Source organism: Corvus moneduloides, chromosome 3 (assembly GCF_009650955.1).
Source record: "Corvus moneduloides isolate bCorMon1 chromosome 3, bCorMon1.pri, whole genome shotgun sequence".
Lineage (NCBI taxonomy): Eukaryota > Metazoa > Chordata > Aves > Passeriformes > Corvidae > Corvus > Corvus moneduloides.
In genome coordinates this window covers 109,822,362-109,846,679 of record NC_045478.1, presented here as the reverse complement: position 1 = coordinate 109,846,679, position 24,318 = coordinate 109,822,362, and the positions used below count along the sequence as shown (strand labels likewise).

The 24,318-nt window shown below is 41.8% G+C and overlaps 1 protein-coding gene across 5 annotated transcripts in view; it reads right to left on the bottom strand.

Annotated features, from left to right (window-relative positions):
- Positions 1-4,374: 4,374 nt before the first annotated feature.
- MAP4K3 (mitogen-activated protein kinase kinase kinase kinase 3) overlaps positions 4,375-24,318 on the bottom strand; it is a 66,798-nt gene continuing 46,854 nt past the window's right edge. For 4 of the 5 annotated variants that reach the window (XM_032103414.1, XM_032103412.1, XM_032103415.1 and 1 more), the window contains 13 exons: positions 23,596-23,637; positions 23,274-23,358; positions 22,145-22,224; positions 19,626-19,686; positions 19,423-19,540; positions 17,530-17,588; positions 15,547-15,650; positions 14,635-14,806; positions 12,465-12,533; positions 12,256-12,348; positions 10,600-10,670; positions 8,015-8,070; positions 4,375-5,876 (listed from right to left, as the gene is read on the bottom strand). In XM_032103414.1, the coding sequence (XP_031959305.1) occupies positions 5,789-5,876; positions 8,015-8,070; positions 10,600-10,670; positions 12,256-12,348; positions 12,465-12,533; positions 14,635-14,806; positions 15,547-15,650; positions 17,530-17,588; positions 19,423-19,540; positions 19,626-19,686; positions 22,145-22,224; positions 23,274-23,358; positions 23,596-23,637 (1,098 nt within the window). In that variant the 3' untranslated portion in view covers positions 4,375-5,788. The remainder of the gene's footprint in view (positions 5,877-8,014; positions 8,071-10,599; positions 10,671-12,255; positions 12,349-12,464; positions 12,534-14,634; positions 14,807-15,546; positions 15,651-17,529; positions 17,589-19,422; positions 19,541-19,625; positions 19,687-22,144; positions 22,225-23,273; positions 23,359-23,595; positions 23,638-24,318) is intronic. The other variant, XM_032103413.1, reaches the window with a different exon arrangement.

The following is a 24,318-nucleotide window of genomic DNA, read 5'->3' as shown; positions in this document are numbered from 1 at the left end:
TCGGAGCGCGAGCGCCGCCGCCTCCCCGGTCCCGTCCTCGCCCGCTCCGTCGGCGGCCGCGGCGCATGCGCGGAGCGGCGGCGCCCCGCGCCCCCCCGCGCCTGCGCCCCGCCACGCGTGGTCGCGGCCTTCCAGGCGGAAGTGACGCCAGCGGCGGGCCGGCCGCGCGCGCCCCCTGCCGGCGGGAGGGCGAACGGGCGCTCGCTGGGACCGCAGGTGACCCGGGATCTGGGACACCCGGGGAGATGGGTCTGTCCGGGACACACGGGGAGATGAGTCTGTCCGAGACACACGGGGAGATGGGTCTGTCCGGGACACCCGGGGAGATGGGTCTGTCCGGGCCACACGGGGAGATGGATCTGTCCGGGCCACACGGGGAGATGGGTCTGTCCGGGACACACGGGGAAATGGATCTGTCCGGGACACACGGGGAGATGGATCTGTCCGGGCCACACGGGGAGATGGGTCTGTCCGGGACACCCGGGGAGATGGGTCTGTCCGGGACACCCGGGGAGATGGGTCTGTCCGGGACACACGGGGAGATGGGTCTGTCCGGGACACACGGGGAAATGGGTCTGTCCGGGACACACGGGGAAATGGATCTGTCCGGGACACACGGGGAGATGGATCTGTCCGGGCCACACGGGGAGATGGGTCTGTCCGGGACACACGGGGAAATGGATCTGTCCGGGACACACGGGGAGATGGATCTGTCCGGGACACACGGGGAGATGGATCTGTCCGAGACACACGGGGAGATGGGTCTGTCCGGGCCACACGGGGAGATGGATCTGTCCAGGACACACGGGGAGATGGGTCTGTCCGGGCCACACGGGGAGATGGATCTGTCCGGGCCACACGGGGAGATGGATCTGTTCGGGCCACACGGGGAGATGGGTCTGTCCGAGACACACAGAGATGGATGCGTCTGGGACACACGGAGATGGATCCGGCTGAGACAAGAAGTTGGGCAAAAACGCCAGGAGGCCTTGTGTAGATGCAGAAGGAGCTCCTGGACAAGCTCAGACACTAAAAGGAAGCCTATGGAGGGTGGGAGCAGGGGCTGTGGCCTGGAAGGAACACAGGGAGGTTGTCCAAGCAGCCAGGGATCAGGTTAGAAGAGCTAAAGCCCTGAGAGAATTAAACGTGGCCAGGGACATCAAGGACAAGAAAAGTTTCTGTGGGTATGTTGGTGATAAAAGGAACACTGGGAAAAATGAGGACCCTCTCTGGAAGGAAAGGGGAGACCTGATTACCCAAGACATGGCAAAGGCTGAGGTACTCAATGACTTTCTTGCCCCCTTTTCCACCAGGAAGTGCTCCAGCCACACTGCCCGAGTTGCAGAGGGCAAAGGCAGGGCCTGGGAGACTGAAGAATCACCTGCTGGAGAAGTTTGGGTTCAAGGCCCTCTAAAGCACCTGAAGGTGCACAAGCCCATGGCACCTGATGAGATGTATCCACAGGTCCTGAAGGAACTGGTGGATGAAGTGGCTAAGCCACTATCCATCATACTTGAGAAGTTGTGGCATTCTGGTGCAACTTCCACTGACAGTAAAAGGGGAAACATAACCCCCATTTGAAAAAGGGAAAAAAGAAAGATCCAGAGTACTACAGGATGGTCAGTCTTATCTCTGTGCCTGGCAAGATCATGGAGCAAGTCCTTCTGGAAACTCTGGTAAGGCACAAGAGAAATAAGGAGGTGATTGGTGACAGCCAACATGGCTTCAGTAAGGGCAAATGCTGCCTGACAGCTTTGGTCAGAAAAGAGACTAAAAAGAGCCCTGAGGAGAACATTGGGGTGCTGGTGGATGAAAAGCTGGACATGACCCAGCAATGTGCACTTGCAGCCCAGAAAGACAGCTGCATCCTGGGCTGCAGCAGTAGTCATGTGTGCAGCAGGTCAAGGGAAGTGATTCTTCCACTCCTGCAGTGCTGCATCCAGGCCTGGGGTCCCCAACATAAAAAGAACATGGACCTGTTGGAGCAAGTCCAGAAGAGGGCTGGAGTGCCTTTCCATAATATGAAGATGGGGGTTGTTCAGCCTAGAGAAGAAAAGGCTTCGGGGAGACCTTCTGTCAGCTTTCCAGTACTTGCAGGGGGCCTGCAAGAGAGCTGGAGAGGGACTTTTGACAGGGGCACGTAGCGATAGGACGAGGGAAATAGCTTTCAACTGAAAGAGGAGGGATTTAGGTTGGATGTTATGAAAAAAAAGCTTTACTGGGAGGGTGGTGAGGCCCTGGCACAGGTTGTCCAGAGAAGCTGTGGATCCCTGGAAATGTTTAAGGCCAGGTTGGATGGGGCTTTGAGCAACTTGGTCTAGTGGGAGGTGTCCCTGGCCATGGCAAGGGGAGTGGTCCTACATGGTCTTTTAAGGTCCCTTCCAACCCAAACCATTCCATGACTTTATGAAAATCTGAACCCAAGGAGGGAGGAAGACCTCCAGCAGCAGTAATGCAGCTGTAGAGGATGATGCTGAGCAAGCACCAAACCCAGCATTGCTGTCCACAGTAAAGACTTGGGAGTGTGCCAGGTTTTGTGTCTCCCTCCCCAGACAAATTTCTACTCCTTCTTCTACACCACTCATAGATGACACAGGCCTGAAACATTACTTCCTATATTTTTAGGTGTGATTCCTTGGAGGGAAGCAAGAGGTTTGGGTACATTCCCTATTTTTACCAGCTATTTTCCCATGCTATCCTTCAAAACCCAGGAGGGTTATTGCTAAAGCTGAACCCTGTGGGGTGTAAGAAATGTTCCCTGCCTGGGGGACACATCCACCCCCACCAGCACTCACAGCATTGCTGGGCTCCCCCAGCCCCATTGCAAGCTCCCCGTGGCAAAGCTACAGGCAGCCAGGCTGTGCTTCACCTTGCACAGCCCTTGCTTTCAGTTACGGGCTGTGGGATGCAGAATTTGAATCTGAACCCCCTCTTTTTCACCAGATCCAGTTTCTGACAGCAGCAGGCAGCACTGCATGGAGAGATGGGCAAGAAAAAGACAAAAGCAGTGTTCGTTCCCCTGTGACCCTGCTTCCAGGAGCATTTCCGTAACACACATGGTACCACTGCTTTTTGTGCCCTGTGAAAAGGCTCTGTTTGGGATGAGGCCCAAGCTCAGCTCCTGCACTGACCAGACTTGGTTGCCAGGCTGGTGAGTGCCCCACTGCAGTCACATCAACCCTCCTGCCTGCCAGCAGCTTGGACCACTCGCTAGGAGCCAGCATGGAAGGGACAAGGAAGAGGAAAAGGGAAGCCACAGAGATTGTTGGAGGAGCTGTGTCCATCATCCATGGCAGAGGCCTTGCTGTAACCTCATGGTGCCTGTGATGGGGTTTCCTGGCTCTGAGTATGCTCCCATCAGTCAGCCACACACTGATCCCAGTCCTACACCAGGATCCCAGTCACAAGCTCCTACCAGGCGTGGCTCAAGAGAACTTCAGTTCAAGGCAGCTGCAGGTCTAGCAAAGGAGACCTTTTGATTTACCAGGCTCCTGGGCTCAGCTGTCAGCAGAGTAGTCAAGCAGCTCAAGATGAAGGAAAGGCAGTTTTGTGGCACAAACCTCAAATCCTGCAACAGGACAATCCTCAGTAACGCAGGAACCCTTCAATTCTTCTCTTTGAGGCTAGAGAGCAGCATGGCAGAAGCAAAGCTGTCCTGATTATACCAACAGACTGGAAACACATGTGCCCTAGCACAATGCTCCTTCTTCCCACATGCCACTGTCCTCTTTATTTTTATCCCTTCCAGCTGCATCCCAGCATGCATGCTCATACCAAAAATGCCCAACCAGAGTAAAAACCAACAGCCCTTAGCTTCTGGTGCCTGTAATTCAGCAATGGCCTGAGAAACTTGGTCCCAGCTGCTGCAGAACCCCCCAGGAGGAAGCACATTCACTGCACATCACCTGTACTACATTTTGTTAAAGCTGAGCAACATACTGCATGTCCAAGTGAGGAACAGTCCACAGGAGGCAGGATGGAAATCCCCCTGGGGGATTTCACAAGGGTGCTGTGAAACACGCACAACTTCTTGACTTTTCTGAGAATTCAGCTGCTCATCAGTGGGGCTCCTGCCACCACCTGTCCCACAGGGTGAGCCAAGGCTCAGGACAAGGAACAGCCAGGCTGGGGCTGGCAGAAGCAGTAAGCTTGAGGCCCACAGGCAGAAAAATAAACCTGCTGAAAAAAGAATAAATCAGTTTTGCAATCAACAGAGGTGGAAAAGCAGGAAATGGAGGGAACAAACCACACAAGGTGGAATTTGGAAAGACTTAGCTCAAATCCACATATCCACTGCCCAAAGGCCAAAAGGGTATTGATGCCAACCCCGAGTGGAGCTCCAACAACCTCTGTTCATACATTCAGACGCCCAGCTTCTGTGTTTGGCACAACCATTTAATAGCAGAATTGAAAACTCAGTATGTTCCATTTTAGTCTTATGTGGAAAATCAGTGCAGGTGATAATCTAATTGTACAACAACATGTTAAAAAAATTTATTTTACATTATATACATTAGGGAACATATTTCAAAGCATTACCAATCACAACAATAACGCAGGCCATAAATCACTTTTAATTTAGTTTGGTTTTAGTGTATATTATCACAATAAAATATAAAGAACATATACAAAAAAAGGAGTCAAATGTGTGCATTTTGCTTAAAACTTGGCATTTACACACTCCATTGGAAAATAGCAATCAAAAATACTTCTGATCAAAACTAAGTTCCCGTGATGCGTAGTAACCATTGTATTGTTTCAATGAGGTAGTAACTAAATTTTGGCCATGTGTTAACATCCTAAAATCAAGAAAAGTGTGAAAATGGTTGTAAGGCCAAAAAAAAAAGTCAAAATGGCAACATCTCTGAGCCATTTCCACAATGTGGAATGTTGCTCCTTTTCATCGTGATATGAAACTATGTAGTAAGACAAACAGTAATAACTACTTTTTATCATTGTATACACTAATAATTCAAACACCTATTGCAGAATTACAGCCAGGTACCACTAGTCTGGGACTGACACCCATCCATAAGGTATTGTTTTCAAGCATAGAGAAGTAATCATAAGGAAAGTTTTAATTAAATATAAAAATACAGGTGTTTAACTGGTTTGTTTCACAAAGAAATCTACCCAAGTAAACGAAAAAGAAGGAACTTTGAAGCCCAAGTCATATCCACAAAGTCACAGCTTACCTTTGTGACTAAATACATCACATCTCAATACATTGTGCAAACATGAACACCAGTGTGTTGTATCGAAATTAAAACAAGATTGTAATCTGATTACAGCCTTGGTTACAATTTCTAAAAGTTAATATTTATTTGTATTAGTAAATTACATATAATAAAATACAATAGTGTTGCTAAATGTACTATATTTGTTGCTAGAATCCCACTTTATAATAAACACATGAGACGTCCTTATAATAGTACCCCAATTTAATTTTTGCATCCTCAGTGACTTTTACATCTGTACAGGTAAGACACTTGTACTTAACGGGAGGACTTCTATCTACAGAAAGTCAGTGTAGGGCTTCAGCAAGAAGATTCACTGAAAAATACTGCATATGTACAAAGATTACATAACAGTAAATTAAGCACTTCTGTGGTATTATAATGCTTCTGTGTCCATACCACAAACAATTCTCGTCTTCCTCTCATGCCACAATAAATTATAAAGCAACTGAAGTGGGGTTACTGCAGCTTTTGTGCAATTCCAGCCAGTCACGAGTGCTGCTGCAGCAGGAGTGTTCTCCTCACAGTGAGCTGCCTGCCACGTGCTGTTCTCAGTAACTGTTCTCATGCCCTGCCAGGATATACAAATTGCTGTTGGCTGTCGGGTTGTCCGTCGGCCTGCTCTCCAGCACCACGACCCTAAAACGGAAATTAAAAAAGCCACAATGTCAAGTGATCCTTCATTTAAAAACAACCTGGGACATCATTAAATAGTCCTTCCTAGGATCCATCTGACTGGTTGTCATTTCTCTTTTCCTGGATGCCTTTAGTCCAAAAAGCCCCTCAAACCAATGCCAACCTCAAAGCGACCTCACGGTTTTACTTGGACAAGGTCTCCAAGGATCTCCCAGCCTCTCTGGGCTCCTGCCACAGTGCTGAACCACCCTCACCATCATGTTTACCCCTCTTTTATCCAGCTGGAATTTCCCTTGCTGCAATGTATCCCTGTTGCCTTTCATCCTTTTAGTAAGGGCTTCTGAAAAGGGTCCATCACTCCCCTACTGGGCTTGTGCTCTCGTGGAGCTTTGCAAAGCTAACCCATTAATCAGGCTCTGGTTCTGAAAGTTGTTAGTCTGCCTCTTGCCACTGGAATGACAGATGAACAAAGCTGATTCTTCTGTGAGTATTTCTAGTTAATCCCTGAGCCCATGCACCCTAACCCACAGAAATTTCCTCCAACTCTGGAAGTCCCAGAGACAAAAATTTGCAGGCCAAGAGAATCCTCAAGGAAAGGACTGCTATGGGAAGAGTACTTTCTCTTACTTTTTCTTGCCACCCACTTTTGGCCAGCATTGGAGACAAACGACTGGGTTAGCTGGACCTACAACTGCAAAGACCACAAGGGATGTCCTAGATCAGCCCTTTTGCTCCAAAGAGGAGAAATTAACACTCACAATTTTGTTTCATAAACTCTTTAAGATTTTTTTCATCAGGCAAGAACTGGTAAAACTGCTCAACAGACCAGGATGTTCATGATTGACTTCTCCTCCACAAACATCCTGAAGTGAAGGCAGATTGTGGGAAACTCAAATCCATCTCTTTCTCGTGCATTCAGATAGAAAAGTTTGCTTGCTGCAAAACTATGGCTCAGAAAACCTGACCTCTGCTCAATGTGCTCCACAAAGGGAATGATACCTCATGCCATGAGGCAACTCCCTGCTCATGAGGAGAAAGCAACACACAAGCTTTTATTAGACTGACATCAGGTTTTTGGCTTTTCAGAACACCAGCTCCTCTGAACTGCCTAGGAAAGGACTCATGTACTGGAAAAAGGCTTCACAGCTCAAGTGCAAAACAGGACAGAGCTGCAAGGAAAAGGGTATATGAAGAAATTGGAATTAATGTTTATTGCAGTGCAAACTCTTTACACATTGTCTTAGACTTGAGAAACTATCAGAGCAAGCCAGAAATAGATGAGACCATATTTGGGGAAGAGGACATTTTTACAAGGCAATTTTTTGCAATGTCATTCTAAGATGCCACAGGAATTTACTGCAAGCAGCGTAAGACAGAGGCAATTCTCGAAAGCAAAGTTAAAGCCTATTTCTGCAGTTCTTATGAATTCATTACTGGTGAAACTGTCACGTCAGCATGCACTCCCCTAAAGACAAAACAGCTGCTGCTTCTGTGGCTCTTACAGAAGTACAAAGTTCGACACCAGGGCAGAGAAAGTTGAGGGAGTCAGTGACGCTCCTAAAACAGCAGTTACTGACTTCAGCAGGCTGGTATCTGGTGGGTCACACAGACAGAGTGTTAGTGCCCTGAAAGCAGACGCCAAAGAACAGCTACACTGGGAGTTATCAAGAGCTCTTACAAGAACTGAGCTGTCATGTTGGGAGAACAACTGGGAGATTTCCTTTCTGGGATTGAAAGTGAAGTATTTAAATTTTTTAAGTATTATTTGTATTTATCTCCAGAAGCAGATCTTGATGAGCTACTGCAGCAAAACATCTGAAAGTAAAGATTTCACCAAGTTAAACAAAGAATTACAGTACAAAAAGGGAAACACTCCTGGAGATTGTGACTGCAGCCAAGTAAGAGCCTCTTGCATGGCTGAATACTTCTGGAAGCACACAAACACTTTTAGAAGATTTTATTTTTTAATTTAAGAAAGAGAGAAGTAAAAGCAAAGGACTGGAAGGTAGACACGTACACAAAGGAATGTCTAAGAGGGCTAAAAAAAAGAATTTGCAAGAAACATGCAAAAAACTTTTATGAGGTAGGAGAACACACATTATTCTTTTATTTTAATATGTCATGTTTACTTCTCATCTTACCTGTCAGATCCCAGAAGCCTGAATATCCTTGTATTATCAGAAATTTCTTGTGTGATCTAGACAATAAAAATAAATATTTACATGTTCAGAGCACAAGTGTTTTCATTTTATTCTTATCATCAGTCAAGAGAAAAGAATTGACTGTGACTGATGTTACCAACTGACTGCCAATTAAAATCCAATAGAGAACTTAATGCAATTGCCACTTTGAACTAAGATATAGAAGTTTTCTGTAATTCCTCCCACACTACATGAATTCCTCTGGTTGCAACCGCAAGCACAACAGCAGGGCTCAGCTTGGTATTTGAGTTACCATTACAATTCTCTTTACAGCCATGACTGAAAGAGATCAGGTGCAATCAGTGTATCCACTCTAGAGTGGATATCCAAAGATGGGTCAGGTAAATCACACATAAAACACATTTTGTTGAAATGCTGAATTATAGTAAGAGTGCACTAAGTTCATATTCTGAAAACCTTAGCAGAGAAACATAATCTAATTTGTGGTACTTATGTCCATGGCAAAAAGAAAACTTAGTCTTCTGACATTTCAGACAAGTGCAACAGACCTTTGTGCTCTGTTGGTGTACTTGTGTGATGCATCTTTATGATCACATGAATATCAAAGCACCCAGAAAACCATCATGCTCATCAATAGTCAACCACAGCCAAAGTCAAACAGTGCATATTCCAAAGGGTATTTAGTCACTTTGTGAACATGCAGCACTGTTTACAAAGCTCTTCTACACAGCCAAACTTCATATTCTTGGGGAAAGCAGACATTCTTATCTCCTTCCCAGATCCTAGTGATGTTAGCTGACTTGGTGAATTCGCTTCTGGTGCAGAGAACTTGCAAGAGAATTTTAATTCACAGCAATGAAGTTCTTCACTTTTCTAAAAAAAATAATTTCTGCTTTCTGTGAGGCTAAGGCTGTACAATCTTTGCCCAGATTTTGAGCTTCTTGTGTCAGAATTCACAGTTCCCTGTTTCATTCTTCACACTCAATCAAACCACCGTGGAAGGTCACAGTTGTGGAAGGAAATAACTTTGCAAGCAGCTCAAGTCATCCCCAATTAGGCCAACTGTATTAGAATAGGGAATCTGAACTAATGATGTCTTCAAAGAAAAAAATGCTGCAAGTTAAGTCAATCAGCTTTTTGTCCCATGCAACAACTTCCTAGATACTATGTAGTACAGAATTCCTCAAAAATAACGAATATGGTCAAGACCTGAGCCTGGCACTGAAGGCTTTTCATATTACAGAAGAAAACAGGTTTATTTTTTTTCAACAGCTGCAGCTAGTGGGACAGCCAGGAGCCATAAGGAATTTAAAAAGGCCCAAAAGCTTACCCTAGACATGTTCTACAGAGAAAAAGTTTTAAGTGGCTTGCTTTCTGTCCACACCCCAGTTCTGCTTTCAGTTCTTCATTTAGGTTCTGGCTTTGGCTTGACAGTAACAAAGCAAGCCAGTGTCCCGGATGCTTTACATAAACAACAAAATGCATCCATTTGGACTGCAGCACCCAGGGACGTGGCCTCTCCCAGCTGGAGTAGAGCTACTCAGTACCAATGGGGAGACCAATGCTCAAATGCCACAATAAACATTTGCACCCTTGGAAGTAAGAAGCAGTCTGACTCTAGACTTTGGGTCACACAGAGCAGGCTCACTGTTAGCACAGACTGGGTCAACTGGGTCAAACTGGGGCTTTGTGCAAGTCAACGTACCAGTGGAACAACATGGAATATCTAAGCTTGGCATGGTGTGACTTATGTGTACCTTAAAATACAATTAGTCATAATGAGCTCAATTTCTCAGCCAATGAAACACTGATGGAACAACTGGTGATGTTTGTAAACATTCATTAATAACCAAATTAAAAGACTCACTAAAATCCAACCAAGTAACAGCATTTTCCCTAAAAGGTACACAAGGCTTGCAGCAAGGAAAAAAAAAAAAAACCAACTATTTGGGAAGGTAACTATAATGGTTTAACTCCATCTAAAAATCACATCAATCTCGCTAAAAAAGGGACTACAGGAAGATTTTAGAAAAAAACCAAACAAATCAGGTTTAGGTCAATCTGGTATTTTTCTCCTGAAGATGGAAAAATATTTCTTGTGAAAGCTGGGCAATTCTTCAAAGTATTTGTAAGCCAAGAGAACATGGAAGAGACTAAAAAACATCAGGCAACTCATTTGACACTGTGACAAAAAGCTAAAGCTCAGCAGTGGAACCACTGGCAAAGCCCAAATTTTTGCATCCCTGTGTGAGAGGCTAAGGAACTGACAGTGGTCTTCAAAGCAATTTAAGGTGCAGATTAATATTAGCAAGAATTAGGCTTGGATATTTTCTACGGCATCCTGGCCCAGTCTGTTGTTTCTGTTTTGCTAGTTGGATGTGATGGGGTTCTCAGCTCCACTAATGCTGTATTTACAGCTTATGATACAAGCTTAGAATGAGACTCCAGCTTCTAGGTCTAACCTAGGAAGTTACTGAAATGTTTTTCAGACAACAGCATTGTGCATTTCTCCTCCACGTGGCTTACACTAGAAGCCAGAATTTGAAGCAAAATGCAGTACTCACCTCATTTGATCTAAAACTCCTTCCTTGCATGCCATGTTTCCAGAATGCTAACACACTGTCTTGTAGACAGACTGGTAAGAAAGAACACTGGAGTCAGTTTTGAGGCATAACATCAACTCTTGCTTTTAAGGCCAAAAGCAGAAGACTGCAATTTTGAAATGTGTACATGTATATTCCATTGTATCACATCTCCCAGGAATCACTGAACCTGCCTCAAAAGTAGCTGCATTTATGTATTTATTTGTTTAATGGGCAGGGTTTAAAAACATTTCCACCTAAATGTTCTAAATGTCTAGTCCTAAATGTGTCATTTTCTTTGAACAGGAAACCCCCCCTTTAATAGTTGCAGAGAATATATATGGGATTTTAACAGAAGAGTTACAGGAGTGTCTTTGGAGACACTGCCAGGACAGAACAGGCCACTGGAAGCTCATTTGTGACAAGCAGGGTGAGGACCACAGTACATGCAGAGATCCCAGAGTGAGAAGCTTCAAGTAGATTGAATCCTCCCTTCCCCCCATTCTCAAACATCAAGACCCATAAAAGTATTTTCGGTGGCAATGTTTTCTTGTCCTCTTCTCTGGGAGGTTATGTTTGAGGGGCCTGAAATTTTAAAGCTTCTCCTCAGAAATGAACTCCCTCCAACTCCTGACTATTTTCGTTCCCACTGTCTTTCCTCTTCTGGTACTACCCTCCATCTGTGCACACACCCTCCTAACCCTCTTTCAATAGAAAGTGGTGCAATCCAGGTACATAACCACTGGAGGACTGCCAAAATAATGTATTCTTTCTGTTTCACAAATCTAATTCATTCAGATTCTACACAAGGAAACAAAATTTATGCAACCTGTGAGATATCATATAATTTAGTCTTTGAGCTGCTTTATAAAAATTGACTGCATAAACACATATACAAAATGAGTTAGGCATGGGTGATTCACAGAGTTTATGTAGGCTGTGTTAAGGTATTCCTTTAGAGGCTAAAAGCCTCCATCATACTCCCAAGACATTTAGCTTAATCAAGGAAGACTCCAGGATTATTACTCATTCCAGTTGCTCCTAGGAAAGCACATGCTGAACCCTCCACTTAAGTTTCCTCACACAAAGTGAAATGAGTGAGGTAGTGTTCCAAGTGCCAAAGACTAGACAGGTAGCATACCTAATTCTTTACTGTAACACTGAACAAGTCAATCACAGAAAATCTCAAGTTAGTGATCCTTATGGGTCCCTTCCAAGAGCATCATCCAGATGCTGCTTGAGCTCTGACAGGCTTGGTCCTGTGACCACTTCTATGGGGAGCTCAGTCTAGTGACGGATCGCTCTCTGAGTACAGTGCATCTTCCTAATATCCAACCTGAATTTTCCCATATGCAACTCCATATAATTTCCATGTCCTTACTGCTGGTCACCACTTTTTGGGTGCCAGGGCACACTCTTGACTCATCTTCAGCTTCCTATCAAGCCAGACTCCCAGATCTCTTCCTGCAGAGCTGTTCTCCAGCCTCTCATCCCACAGTATGTACATATAACCAGGACTACCGCATCCCATGAGATGCAGAATCCACCATTTGCTCTTATTAAATTTCATCCAGTTGGTGATTGCCCAGCTCTCTGACCTACAGGGATATTCAACATTACTAATGAAATCCAACTTACCTATTGATTCGATCTGAAAGTCAAACGTGAGCTCCGATGACAGTTTGCGGCTGGATTTTAACCTGCCTTGCAGATTCACTATTTTTATGCAGCCTAGACAATAAATAAGGATATGTTAACCAAGAATTACCTTCAGGATGAACTTCATTTGAAGACAGACAGCATGCATGTATATGCATACATATATATTTAGTTGCTATTAAACTTACAATCCAAACACACCAAAATGGTATCTCTCTCCAGCTGTGTTACATGGACAACACTCGTCTCTGTAGTGTCTATAAAAAAATGACAGTGTTAGTTCATAACATAAATTAGCATGAAATTTGAAATGGAACTTCTAGAGATTGAGATATTTTGATGCATTATTGTGTTTACTTTACTTAAAATCATCATCTTACCAGTGACATTTCTCTTCTCTTACAGAGGCATGTCCACTTATCCAACATGTTGGCTGTGACAGGAAAACTGAAGCTATAATATGAAAGTATGGATTCAATCCAGCCTTTTCTGAGCCATGTCACAAAAGCAAACTGACATTCTACACTGTTCTCCATTTATTCTCTGTTGGTGTAACTGAACACTGCTGTTGCAAAAAGGCAGATATACGTGACTGTCGACACTATGCTGCTTCATTGCACTTTTCTTCTGTCTTTATTTCTAAATCCTGATAGGGACTTATATATTACTACTTAATTCTTGCTGCTATCTGCAGATGTTCCATCCCCAGATGTTCCAAAAATAAGGGCTTATTTCCTTCTCCAAACCCTCAAAAGAAGAGTTATTTTCTTCTCTTCTGTGTTATAGCTGCAGCAGTCTCCATCACAGCAAATGAGGATTTGACCCACAAGTGATTAGTGGACATGTCAACTCAGAAGTGTAGCTTTGGTCCATGTGTTTGGTAACATTAAAATTACATGCAAAGCAGCTCTTACTAATTCAACATTACTGCCAGATTCTTTAGGCATCTTTCATATAGAAAAGAGAAACTCAGTAAATCCATTAGACATAAAAAATTAGAGCATGTTACCTAAAACACAAAAGCTGCTTCTGGTTAAAATTGTAAAAAATAAAAATCTGTTTGATTGCATCACTGCTGTCCTGCCAGCAGGGGACAGGAATAAGCTGATACAACAAAAGGGTTTAAATTGGAGCTACAAAAATAGGAGAAAACAACACAGACACAACATGAGAACACACAAGTAGTTCAAGGAAATTAATGAAGTGTGGAAGACGCAATGCAATGCTAAATTTTACACATTAAAAAAAAAGAACAGAGAAGGGACCAGTACTCCTGTATTTGTGCACCAATGCAGACAATACTGAGAGAGAAATGACAACAGGACATTTCTCTTCAGAGTGCTATTTTTATGGACTCTATGATAAAGTCACACAGTTACAGGTAGGAGTGAAAATAAAATGCATTGTCTGAAGTAGGTAAGTGTGTTAACTGGCCACCCACTGCTCACTTTGGGTATTGTAACTGTGCCAGAATCTGGTGCACTTTTCAGCAGCAGGAAGGTCAGTGGGTATCTTCCTGGTGGAAAGCATTATTCTTACTGAATTCCACAGTACACACTAAGCTGGACTCGTGCACATGTGTATGCCAGCACAGAGCTATGTATAAATTCATCATGAACCAGCAAGGGATCCATGCCTGGCCAAAACAAAGCTATTTACTGCTTCTGAACCAGCAAGCTGTGACTAGCAATGGTTCCCTACTGCATCAAGGTTCAGGGAGCAACCTTGCAACTCTAAAGAAGTAATTCTTAGCACACTTCCTTGACAGAATTTCTGCTGTTGCTCAGATGGTGGCCTCCTCACTCATGGTGCCCACACTGGTGATTCGCAGGTACTTGGTTTTCTGCTACCAGTGGTCCTAATCCTTTTTGCTTTCCATAAACACCAGAAGAATGCTCTATCTCAGCAGGAGGCTGGTAACACCATTTCTAACCACAGTGGCACATTGCAGGAGAGCCAAACTACATCTTCCAGAGATGTTGAAAGGAATTGCTCAAAACACAATTTTACTAGAACCTATTCAATAAACAGAAGTCATGGTGCCAGGGTAGAGCACAAAACAGCACAGAGAGTAATAAAGTGCTGCCTAATTTATGGAAATGCAAGAAACCATAACTCCATCCTCTGCTACACCAAAAATTTCAAGGAATCCAATCAGTTCAACAAGGAGAAACATCCAAAAAAAGTGCACGTGCAAGCAGGTTCAACCAGATACCCCTTCAAGCAGAGAACTTATAATTATCACTTAACCTTAATGATTTAACCAATTGTTTCCCCAGAGAAGCCTACCTTTTAGTGCTTCAGCTATAACAGAAGAGCAAAGAACATTTCTGAATGCAATGACAACAGCATACAAACCTGTTTCTGTAAACCACGAAGAGGTAGAATTTGGGTTGACAGTCTCAAACTTCACCACCTGGTTGAAGTCTCTTCCTCTACTGACACCAACACAAACTAAAGGGAATTCCTGCTCGGGGACTACCAGCATTTCAAACAATCTCAGTGGACAAGGTACAGGAAAATCTATGTGCTAGATGAATAAGCAAAAACAGATATTAGAAGGGAACAAATGTAGTCTGAGTTGCTATTAGATATTCAAACTGTATGGTAAATTTTATGCCATACTCTGTAACATTATGTTTACTTCTTCAGGTAACAGGCATTGATAGATACAAAAGGCCCAAGTTAAGAAGTTTGGAGCATCTCATGCCAATTCAGTTAAAATAAAGTAGCATGTCTTTTATTATGTGCGTCCTCTGCAGCTGCCCGCAGACAACAAGAGTGCTCATCACTGCTCTCCCTGGCTACTGAGCCTCTAAGCCTTCTCTTCCAGGCTGAGTTACAGCAGCTGCCTTTTTTACAAACATGAGCCCACCCTGACTCTGTCTCTTCAGGTGATGTCAGATGGAGAGATAACAAGCATTTCTGGGCACCTCAGAGTCAAAAAACCATGGAATAAATGGTCACCTTCTCTCTAGTATGGGAGCAAGACCACTGTTAACTCGTGTCTCAGCCTGCCAGCCTCAGTTTTCTATTGTGCAACTGAAGGGCAATGTTCATGGAGAGAAGGGCTTGGTTCTCTAACTGAAGTGCACCCCAAAAACATGAACACTTGTTTTGAGTCAGTTAATACATGACACATTTAAATAGTTATTTTCAATATAACAACAGAAACCAAGAGAAAAGCCTAATAAATCAAGAATAATGCTTATTCTTAACAAGTCACTACAAGATAACTAGAAGTGAATATGAGAGTAACTGTAATTTTACCTTGATTAACATAAATTTTTGCATTGGTTCAACCCATTCTAACAAAACAATGCTGGATTGCAGTGCTCCACAAAGGTACTTGTGGCCTGTGTAGGGATTTCTCACTGCCAAAAAAGGATAGAGAGTATTAGTGTACTAAGCACATGCAAATTATAAACTATTTCCAACTATATGAGTCCATATACTTTTGGAAAATATCCACCACCCCCACTCAAATCTTTTATATATTTAAAAAACAGCTGATTGCATACACATTTGGAGTGTCTTGGGTTTACTGTGTTGGTTTGTCTAAGCTATCTCAAAATCACCATAAGCAGCTGTTAAAGAATGGCTTTTTCTATGACACACAGTTACCCAGCAGGCAGTGAACAACAGCTCAGCTGCCCTTCCAAGCACTGTCACAGCAAGTCTGAAATCCAGAAGCTCTGTATTTCTGATGAACACTCCTAGATCATCAGGAAATCCAGTTGAAACTGAAGAACAGTAGAAGAGCAGGAAGTGCTGTTCTTCCACCGTCAAAATTCAATTAAAAACTGGCAGAGAACAATATAGTTGCAAAATCAGGCCCTGTGAAATCTGAAGTTTCACAACTTCAATTCTACAGTACTGACAAAATCTCACTCATTAAGCACTGCCAACGTATCCTTTAAGATAAATGTTATTTTGCACTTTGTACAAATACATCTAAAGACCAGATTTCACTGTGCAGTAAAGTGACTGTGGGCCATCAGGCAATTAACAACCCAGTTTAGATAACAAGCTTCTACAATCCAGAACTATCCACATAAGTGAAATATGCTCACGCTACCTTATTGCCACAGAAACTCATCAGCAACCCCTTGGTACCTTAAACATCAGTGCTTTATTTCATTAATCCAAGTTCCCACTCCACATCAGTCAGACTGACTGCAAAGTGCAGCAAATAATGCTTGGCATGACCCTGAGTAAGGCTGACCTCAGCAGCAGAAACCACAGAACAATCACCAACACCTCTAAGGTGCAGAAAGAAGACCAGAAGTTCTCGTCTTTTTCTGCCTCCTGTGGCACTCCTGCTGCCCCGAGGCCAAAAGCAGACTTATGTGCCTGCCAAAAGCAGGAATGGATGCTCAGGCCACAAAAAGTAAGACTCTTACAGCCACCCTTGCTGTGTTCACAAATTATCACTTACACCTATCATGCACAAAGGGCTCCAGGCTTAGGAGGCTGAGCTATCTCTGAATATGAAGACTCCCCCCCTTCATAATGTCAAGTACCACAGCACCCCTGTTAAATTCTGTGCCTGGCAGGACAGAAATCACAGAGGAGCACACCACAAGGCTTCTTGTTTTATGAACAGAAACCTAGAAACATACGGACTTGCAAATTATTTTTTCTGTCAGAAAGTCAGAGTTTTTATGTACTCTGACTGACCCCTGTCACCCCTGTGGGTGCTCCCTGCAGCATTCACTGACACTCACAGTGCTTTCGGGCTTTTTTTAACCTATCTGCCTCCCTTTTAAAGCATGTCTTAACACAGTGCATCTTTGAGACTTTTGTGGCTGGCACATTACTGAACACATTATAAAGGCTTCAGAGACAACACTGTCCTCAAAGAATTAAAAATACTCCTTTGCTTTTTATCACCCAATATTGATAACTGAAACTTCTGCTAAGAAGTCAGGTGGCTTGATCTTGATAGCAAATTCTCTAAGTTCCTCCATCCATGGAGACTGGGTTCTTCCTGAGGATTGGGCTGAATTTTGACATCATTCTGCTTCTCTGCATTGCTTGTAAATTGTCTTTAAATATAAAGAGCTAACTGGGAAAATTTTCACTACTTAAACACAAGGACTAACCTGAACGAGCTCACTGTCTGCAAATGCACAGCTTCATAATAATGAAAGAAGCCTCTTCTCCCTTCACCTCCTAAACCTGACTCAGTAATCTTAATATTGCCACCATTCGTGCTGCCTCTTCACACTTATTCTCCAGACCTTTACTTACCAACACAACATTTTTGACACCATTTAGTGTCAGGAATTTTCGTAGATACCGCAAACTTCCTACAAAAGATAAGCACAAAATTATTGATCAACTAAACAATTGAGTGAATTTGGTTTTTAGACAGTCACTGATAGAAAATATCCACCACACCAAAAAACTAAAAATATATGTTTGTGTATTTCTCATGAAATCATGGAACAATAATTTGAAAATTTATCAGATAAGCCAAAATGTTATTTGCTGGTAACAGGAATCAGAGTTTCTATAGAGATTAGAAGACAACAGGCACTATTGAGACTGGCCACAGTACTCCTGACAATAAAAATACTAATTTGATGCTGTAGAAAAGAAGGGAATAAGTAGATTACTAGACAGATGCTGCACTCAACACTATGAATTGGGAAAACAGTTGTGTAACATTTCAAACGGAGCTGTTCAGAAGTGACTGATAATGCAAAAGGACTGAATAGCATGAAAACTGAGTACTGGCCACAAATTTTCACTGGAACAAGTCATGGAAAGTTTGAAAGGAATTGCTCAAGGACACTCCAGGGAAAGAAGCTGGAAAGGAGGCTTATCACAGACATACTTTCTGCTACTGAATGTTTATGATACCAAGTATCATAAACTGAGGTTGGAACATTTTGCAATGAACACACAAACCTCACAAACTAGTTCCAATTCAATTTTGCTTTGTCTTCTCTCTACCAAAACCTCTGCTTTTAACATTTTTCATGTAGCACAGTATCCACAAACTTGTTTAAGAATACACTTTATGGTCTGGTAGAAAAAAAAATTTACGCTCTCCTACATACTTCAAATGCCTGTCTTCTGCCTTTTTCAGGCTGTATGTTACTACCCTGACACCCTACAACAAGAGGTAAAGCAGCAAATCAGATTATCTAAATTAATCTCTCCTGCCTCTGAATGACTGTCTTGGCACTCACATTCAGGTTGTGCTGCATTTTTCTTGGGAAGTGACATGACTGGACAAGAAATTTTCTGAGTCCTCTGCAACTTAGGTGAGGTACCATTCCAGGCAGAATCTAGTATGGTTTTCCTAGCATGATCCTTATGGTAATTATGGTTATTAGTCCGCTGCTGATTCAGTCCTCAAGCCAAAGTCACCCACCAAAGTCAAATTTGGAAGAGAGGAGCAGAACAATAGTGCAGGTACACAGAAGACAACAAATCAAAGCACAAATTATCTCTAAGTTATTTAGAATTTATCCTCTAGGAAGAAGACAATTTTCAGACAAGTGTGGTACCATTATGTTTGCAGATAACTGAATAAGAAGCCTTTCCTGAACCCAAGAATAGGCTTTTAATGTTAATAGGCTTTTAACAGAACGAAAGGTAGCACAGAATCAAATTTTCTATAATACAATTTCCTAACAGAAATCCTATTCTAATAGAAGAACCAGTGTCTCACTATGCACTTTAAGAATCAAAGATTTTTCTGCAAACTAGATTAGCGTTACTACCTCCTTCTCTTGGGATTTGAATAGACTACTAAGGCTTGTTTGGCAGTATCCTGCTTCCAGTCACAACAGGGTTAACTTTTGCAGCAGCCAGGAGGGGCATGGCCATAGATTTTGTCCAGCATCAAGTACAAGCAGGATTTAACACACTAGACTATACCTGAAAAGAGCTATGCCCAGGAAAAAGAGATAACCAGAAGGTAAGGAGTACCAAAATCCATTTCTCTAGTAAGAGAATATTCACCTCTTGATCTGTGTAAATGTAGGGGTCAACCCTCTGATTAATGCACACGAGTTATTCATTGCAATCTGTGAACAGAGCCCCCATTATTTGGTGTTCCCAGAGCTTCACAAGCATATCCTGAACTCCCAGAGTTAAGATATTCTGACATATCCGATGATGTGTATTTACCTGGGAAGTATTCGGTCAGGGAGTTTATGTGCTGGAATAGCAACAGGTAACTTTTGCATTTGCCTTGCATAATCAAAGAGTCCTGGTAGATTATGGGAATAAAGCTGAGAAGCTTTACCTGGCAATTAGAAAACAAACCACACTTCAAATACGAAACCAAGTGTTTACCAGCACTGCCACTCAAAGATAGCACAGTAACTTACCAGATATTGATAACAAACAATTGTTCATGACATATAACCAGGTACATCTTCGAGGAAATAGCTGATAAATGGAAGGAAAAACAAAGAAGTAGCACTCAATTTGATATACACAAGACATTCATCAATTAGTATCTGCTTAGATGACAGGACAAAACTAGTACTGACTTGCTTTTTGCAGCAGAAGTAAGTTTAAGGGAAGTAATGTTTACCTGGATTTCAGAGTTAATTCAGAGTAAATCTTAGGCACACACACTATATTTAATATAGGCATTAACATTTAGACAATTAGCACATTTTATACTCATGTCTTCAAGGATATTACATTCCACAAGGTGTCATTATAAAGATCAATCAACCCTTTTCCAAAAATTTTTAAAATTTTCACTAAATTTTCTCCTTCAAAGAAGAAAAGCTCAACAACAAACTTCAGTAAACCAAGCAAGAAAAACAAACCACAGCCATTCTAAAGTCTGTGATACTCCAAATCTCTTGAAACAATTAAAACTGGCACTTTGAAGGGATTCTTCACCTTCACCTACATGATTACACATTTCATTTAAGTGATGAACAAGTGCAACAAATGGTCACGGCAGAGCTGTTTTTTGTCAAATCCTGCAATTCCTAAAATGATGGGGGTGAAAGCAACAAGACATCTCTTAAAAAACCCAAACAAATTGCAACTACTTTCTCCCCCTTTCACCTAACTTCTGGAAGTTATTGGCACAAGAAGTCATGGAGGTGGAAGGTATCAACACAAACAAGGAATTAGACACACTCATGTTCAACAGGTCCAAAAATGGACAAAAAAATAGGCAGGGATCCTCCAACATCCCTGATTCAATGACTGTAGTGGAGTCTGAGGAGGACAGTGACCAAGCTCATTGACATTTCCTGGTGCCACTTTAGGAAACAGACTATTGGCCTAGATACACCACTCAGGAGGACAAAGTAAAAAAAAAAAACCACAAAAGAAAACAAAAAACAACTCCTCCAAAAAAATATTAAAATATTAACCTTGAAGCTATTCTAACTCCTGGAAACATACATTATGTCTCCTTTGTCCACTGGTGAAGTAAAATACAGAGAAAAATAATCAATCAGCTTTTACACTGAGTTGTATCAGAGTGAGAGTAAACAATGACATAAAACACAAAACTGGGAAATGCTATTAATGCCCTATTCACTATTATCATAATGATGCAACAAATGGTTAGCACAGAGGGTGCCCTTCCATTCCTGAAGTCTTCTCATAACCTAAACACTGTAAGAAACACCTATGGTAATAATCCACCAAACTGCTTGTATCAAGATTGATCATGCAAGGTTGATTGACCTTCTGTAGGTACCTGAGCATATTGTGACTCAGTGGGTTTGGATCTGAGGATTAAATTCTTCAGATTAGCAGGTTAATTGACCTGCCACTCATTCCTCTTGTTCCACACATGACTGGCTATGTTAGCAAGCATTTCTTCTTGTCTCTAAGTGCTCATTAAAACATTTCCCTGAAAGCTCACTAGGCAACACACTACGTGATTTTCATTACAGCTCTTCTCCTTCCTTGCCAGTTAAAAACCAAACCAAAACCAAACCCCAATCAGACAAAACCCAAACCTTTCCTTGGCCTACCTGGCCTACAAGGATTATTGCAGTAGTGTTATTTCTCAGGGGAGGTGTTACGATTGCAATGCAGCAGCAGAGTGGTACCCGAGCTAAGTTTAAACCAGGTAACTTGAGCACCACTGTGATTATGGGTTACACTGAGCTCAGTTCAAGCTAGCTAGGCCTTCCTCTCAACAAAGCAGACATCTCTACAATGTCTGGACCCTGGAGGATGAACAAACACCAGTGCCTCCAGCTTACAGTGTGAAGGCTGTCCTTGCAAATTCCTCCATCTTGATGGCAGGTGCACAGCTCCCTATGGTAGGGAGAAGGCAGGAAAGAAAACAAGTCTCTTAGAGAGTAACAGAAGAGCTAGAGAGTACAGAAAAGCCTGCAATTTCTTCCTCCCCAGTATCCCTTCCCAAAAAAATCACTTTTTATAAGACTTTGCAAAGACAGAACTTTAGGTGGAATTCAGTAAGCTGTCATCAGCAAAGCTGCTTTTAAGATCACAAGAATGGACTCTTGTGAATAAAGGATCTCCTTGCTTTCCCTGTAGCTGAAACACAATGTTTGTTGCAAAAATTCTGTATTGTAACAAAGCTTTAAGGAAAATAGAAATTTTCATCCAAAATGCATCAGGGAAATTCCATACTATTTACCTAATCATTTAACTGCAGAACAATGCACTATGATGAAGTTCAAAACACTGATAGATGAAGATCTCCTACATAATTGTGGTTCAGCCTAAAAACACTTAATCATGACTGAAAAGCATCCTCAATAGCCAACATTTAAGAAAATTCTCAGTGTAGCTAGTGCCTAGGGAAATATAGGAAAAACCACTTTTACAAGGATTATAAAACATTAATCTGTGTGGTTAAAACAAACGATGTATTTTTGATAAACCAGAAATATACCTGCTCCATTGATGTTTCATGAAGTTCATTGAGGTTCAGTGTGTAAATACCTTCTTCTGCTCCAAATATCAAGTACTGATCTGCAAACACAATCAAAAAGAGGTAGAAATCTTGATTTCAGGAAGGTATGTACACCTTTACCAAAAAAAGATGTTTACACACACAGACACAAATCAAGCTATAATAGTTATGGTGTTAGAAAGCACAGAAAATTAATCACGATAAGGAAGCTTTAATTTATGGATGGGGCTGGTTTAAGTCATTAGGAAAGCTCGGTCTTTTTTTTTCTTGAGTAATAATGGAAATTTTTAAAAAAGCAGTTCAACCACAAGCAGGAAATCACATGAATAATTTCAGCATATCCTACTTAGACATTTCCATATATTATGTGAAATATCCATTCTTTGGAAGTACTTCTACAGCAGTATTGACAGGAACATTTTCTCAGTAGTTTGTGGTTGCCTCACCTCCTGAACATAATCAAACCCCTGGATTACACACAGCCATGCAAACAAAGCAGACCTCTCCTACTGAGATGATGTCAACTGCTAAGGATTTACACTTCCATTATTCCAGTTTCTAAAAAAACCCAAGTATTTTCTTGCTCCACTAGCTCAGTAGTATGTCTATAGAGCTTATAATCACAAGGTGTAATGGCAGGCAAAGTGAGTACAATATTACCAATTATCCCTTTTATCAGATAGATATTAAAGCACTAAAAATTATGCAAATATAAACACCTGCAGAATCCTGTAAGACCAGAAAGATCTTAAGGGAAAAAAAAAAAAAAAAAAATCAGGTGAATGATAAAGAAACCAATCTCAACTAGGACTGCCAAAGTCAGATTTTTTTTACAAATAAATTAGGATTGTCATCTTTTGGACTAAAATGTTGACAAGAGTCTTTAAACTTTGATATGCATTTTTTTCTTTTTAATCAAAGTGAACAACTTCACCTGATATATCTTAATTAATAAAACAACCTAACTTTGGACAGCAGTGGCATAATTAAAGAACAATTCCTCCTTATATGAATATCTGTCTGTTTTAAAAGGAATAGTCCTGCTCATCTAGGCACTCTTGAAATTCAAGGAGAGGACAAAATGGGTAAAATAGTCATTGTATAGTACCTCTTGTATCTGGATTTATCCAAGATGTTGCACAATGAATTTTTAATGGACAGCCATTGAAAACCTTTGAAAAGCAAGCACCCATCTGTGGAAGTGAAAATAATTAAATATATAAATATGAAAAATTAAAATGTGACAGTCACAATAGGATTTTTTTTTTTTCTTCAAGTAGTAACAAGAGGTTAAGAGTCACACCACTGGCTTAGCATGGCTAAGTCATATTAGATTTTTTAAGTAAAAAAACCAAATACTACAAACATTTCAAAAATGTGCTCTCTCACCCTGCTCCCAACAAGCATTTGTATGACTCAGCAATACTCACATGTACTTTAGGTGTGGGAGGAAGGCCATTACTAATTGGTTTCTAGAAAATAAAATTTGAAAGTATGTTTACACTCACACGCACACCATGCTCGAACATGTATATTCCCTCCCCACACACAGCATAACCACAAACATCCAGCATAGTTTTCTTTTATTAAAATCTCTACGATTCCCTAATACTTCCTCACTGAATGTTTGCACAGTCTTACGAAACATTTTCACATTACAATGGTGCTTGTAAGAATGCCATATCCAGTACTAGAGAGTTTAAGCAGTATTTTAACAATTGCTCAACTGTTCAGTGTTACAGCATTAAATGTTACCAGTCAGTGCACTTTCCTGTATCAGTATCAATTTCTCCTAGCACAAACATGCTTTTGAACAAACATATCTTGCAGGTAAACTTCAAACACAATTTCAAATGAGCAGTTCAAAGGTGTCCAGGTAATCCTGCTTTCCAAAGTATTGCCAGTATTACTGGCACTTCCTTATAACGAAACAAAGACTCACACCATGTTTCTCTTGACTTCTCACAAAAAAATTACATTTCCAGCCTCATCCTTGGAAGGAGACCCCAAAGAGGGCAGTCTCATGTTACATTTAATCTATTCTAACTACAACATATTCCATTCCCTCATTTCCCCATTCGCTTAAGCAGTCATTGCTCAGTACAACACATGACATGGCTCTCATTACATTTCTTAGGTGTGTGAAAGAGCAA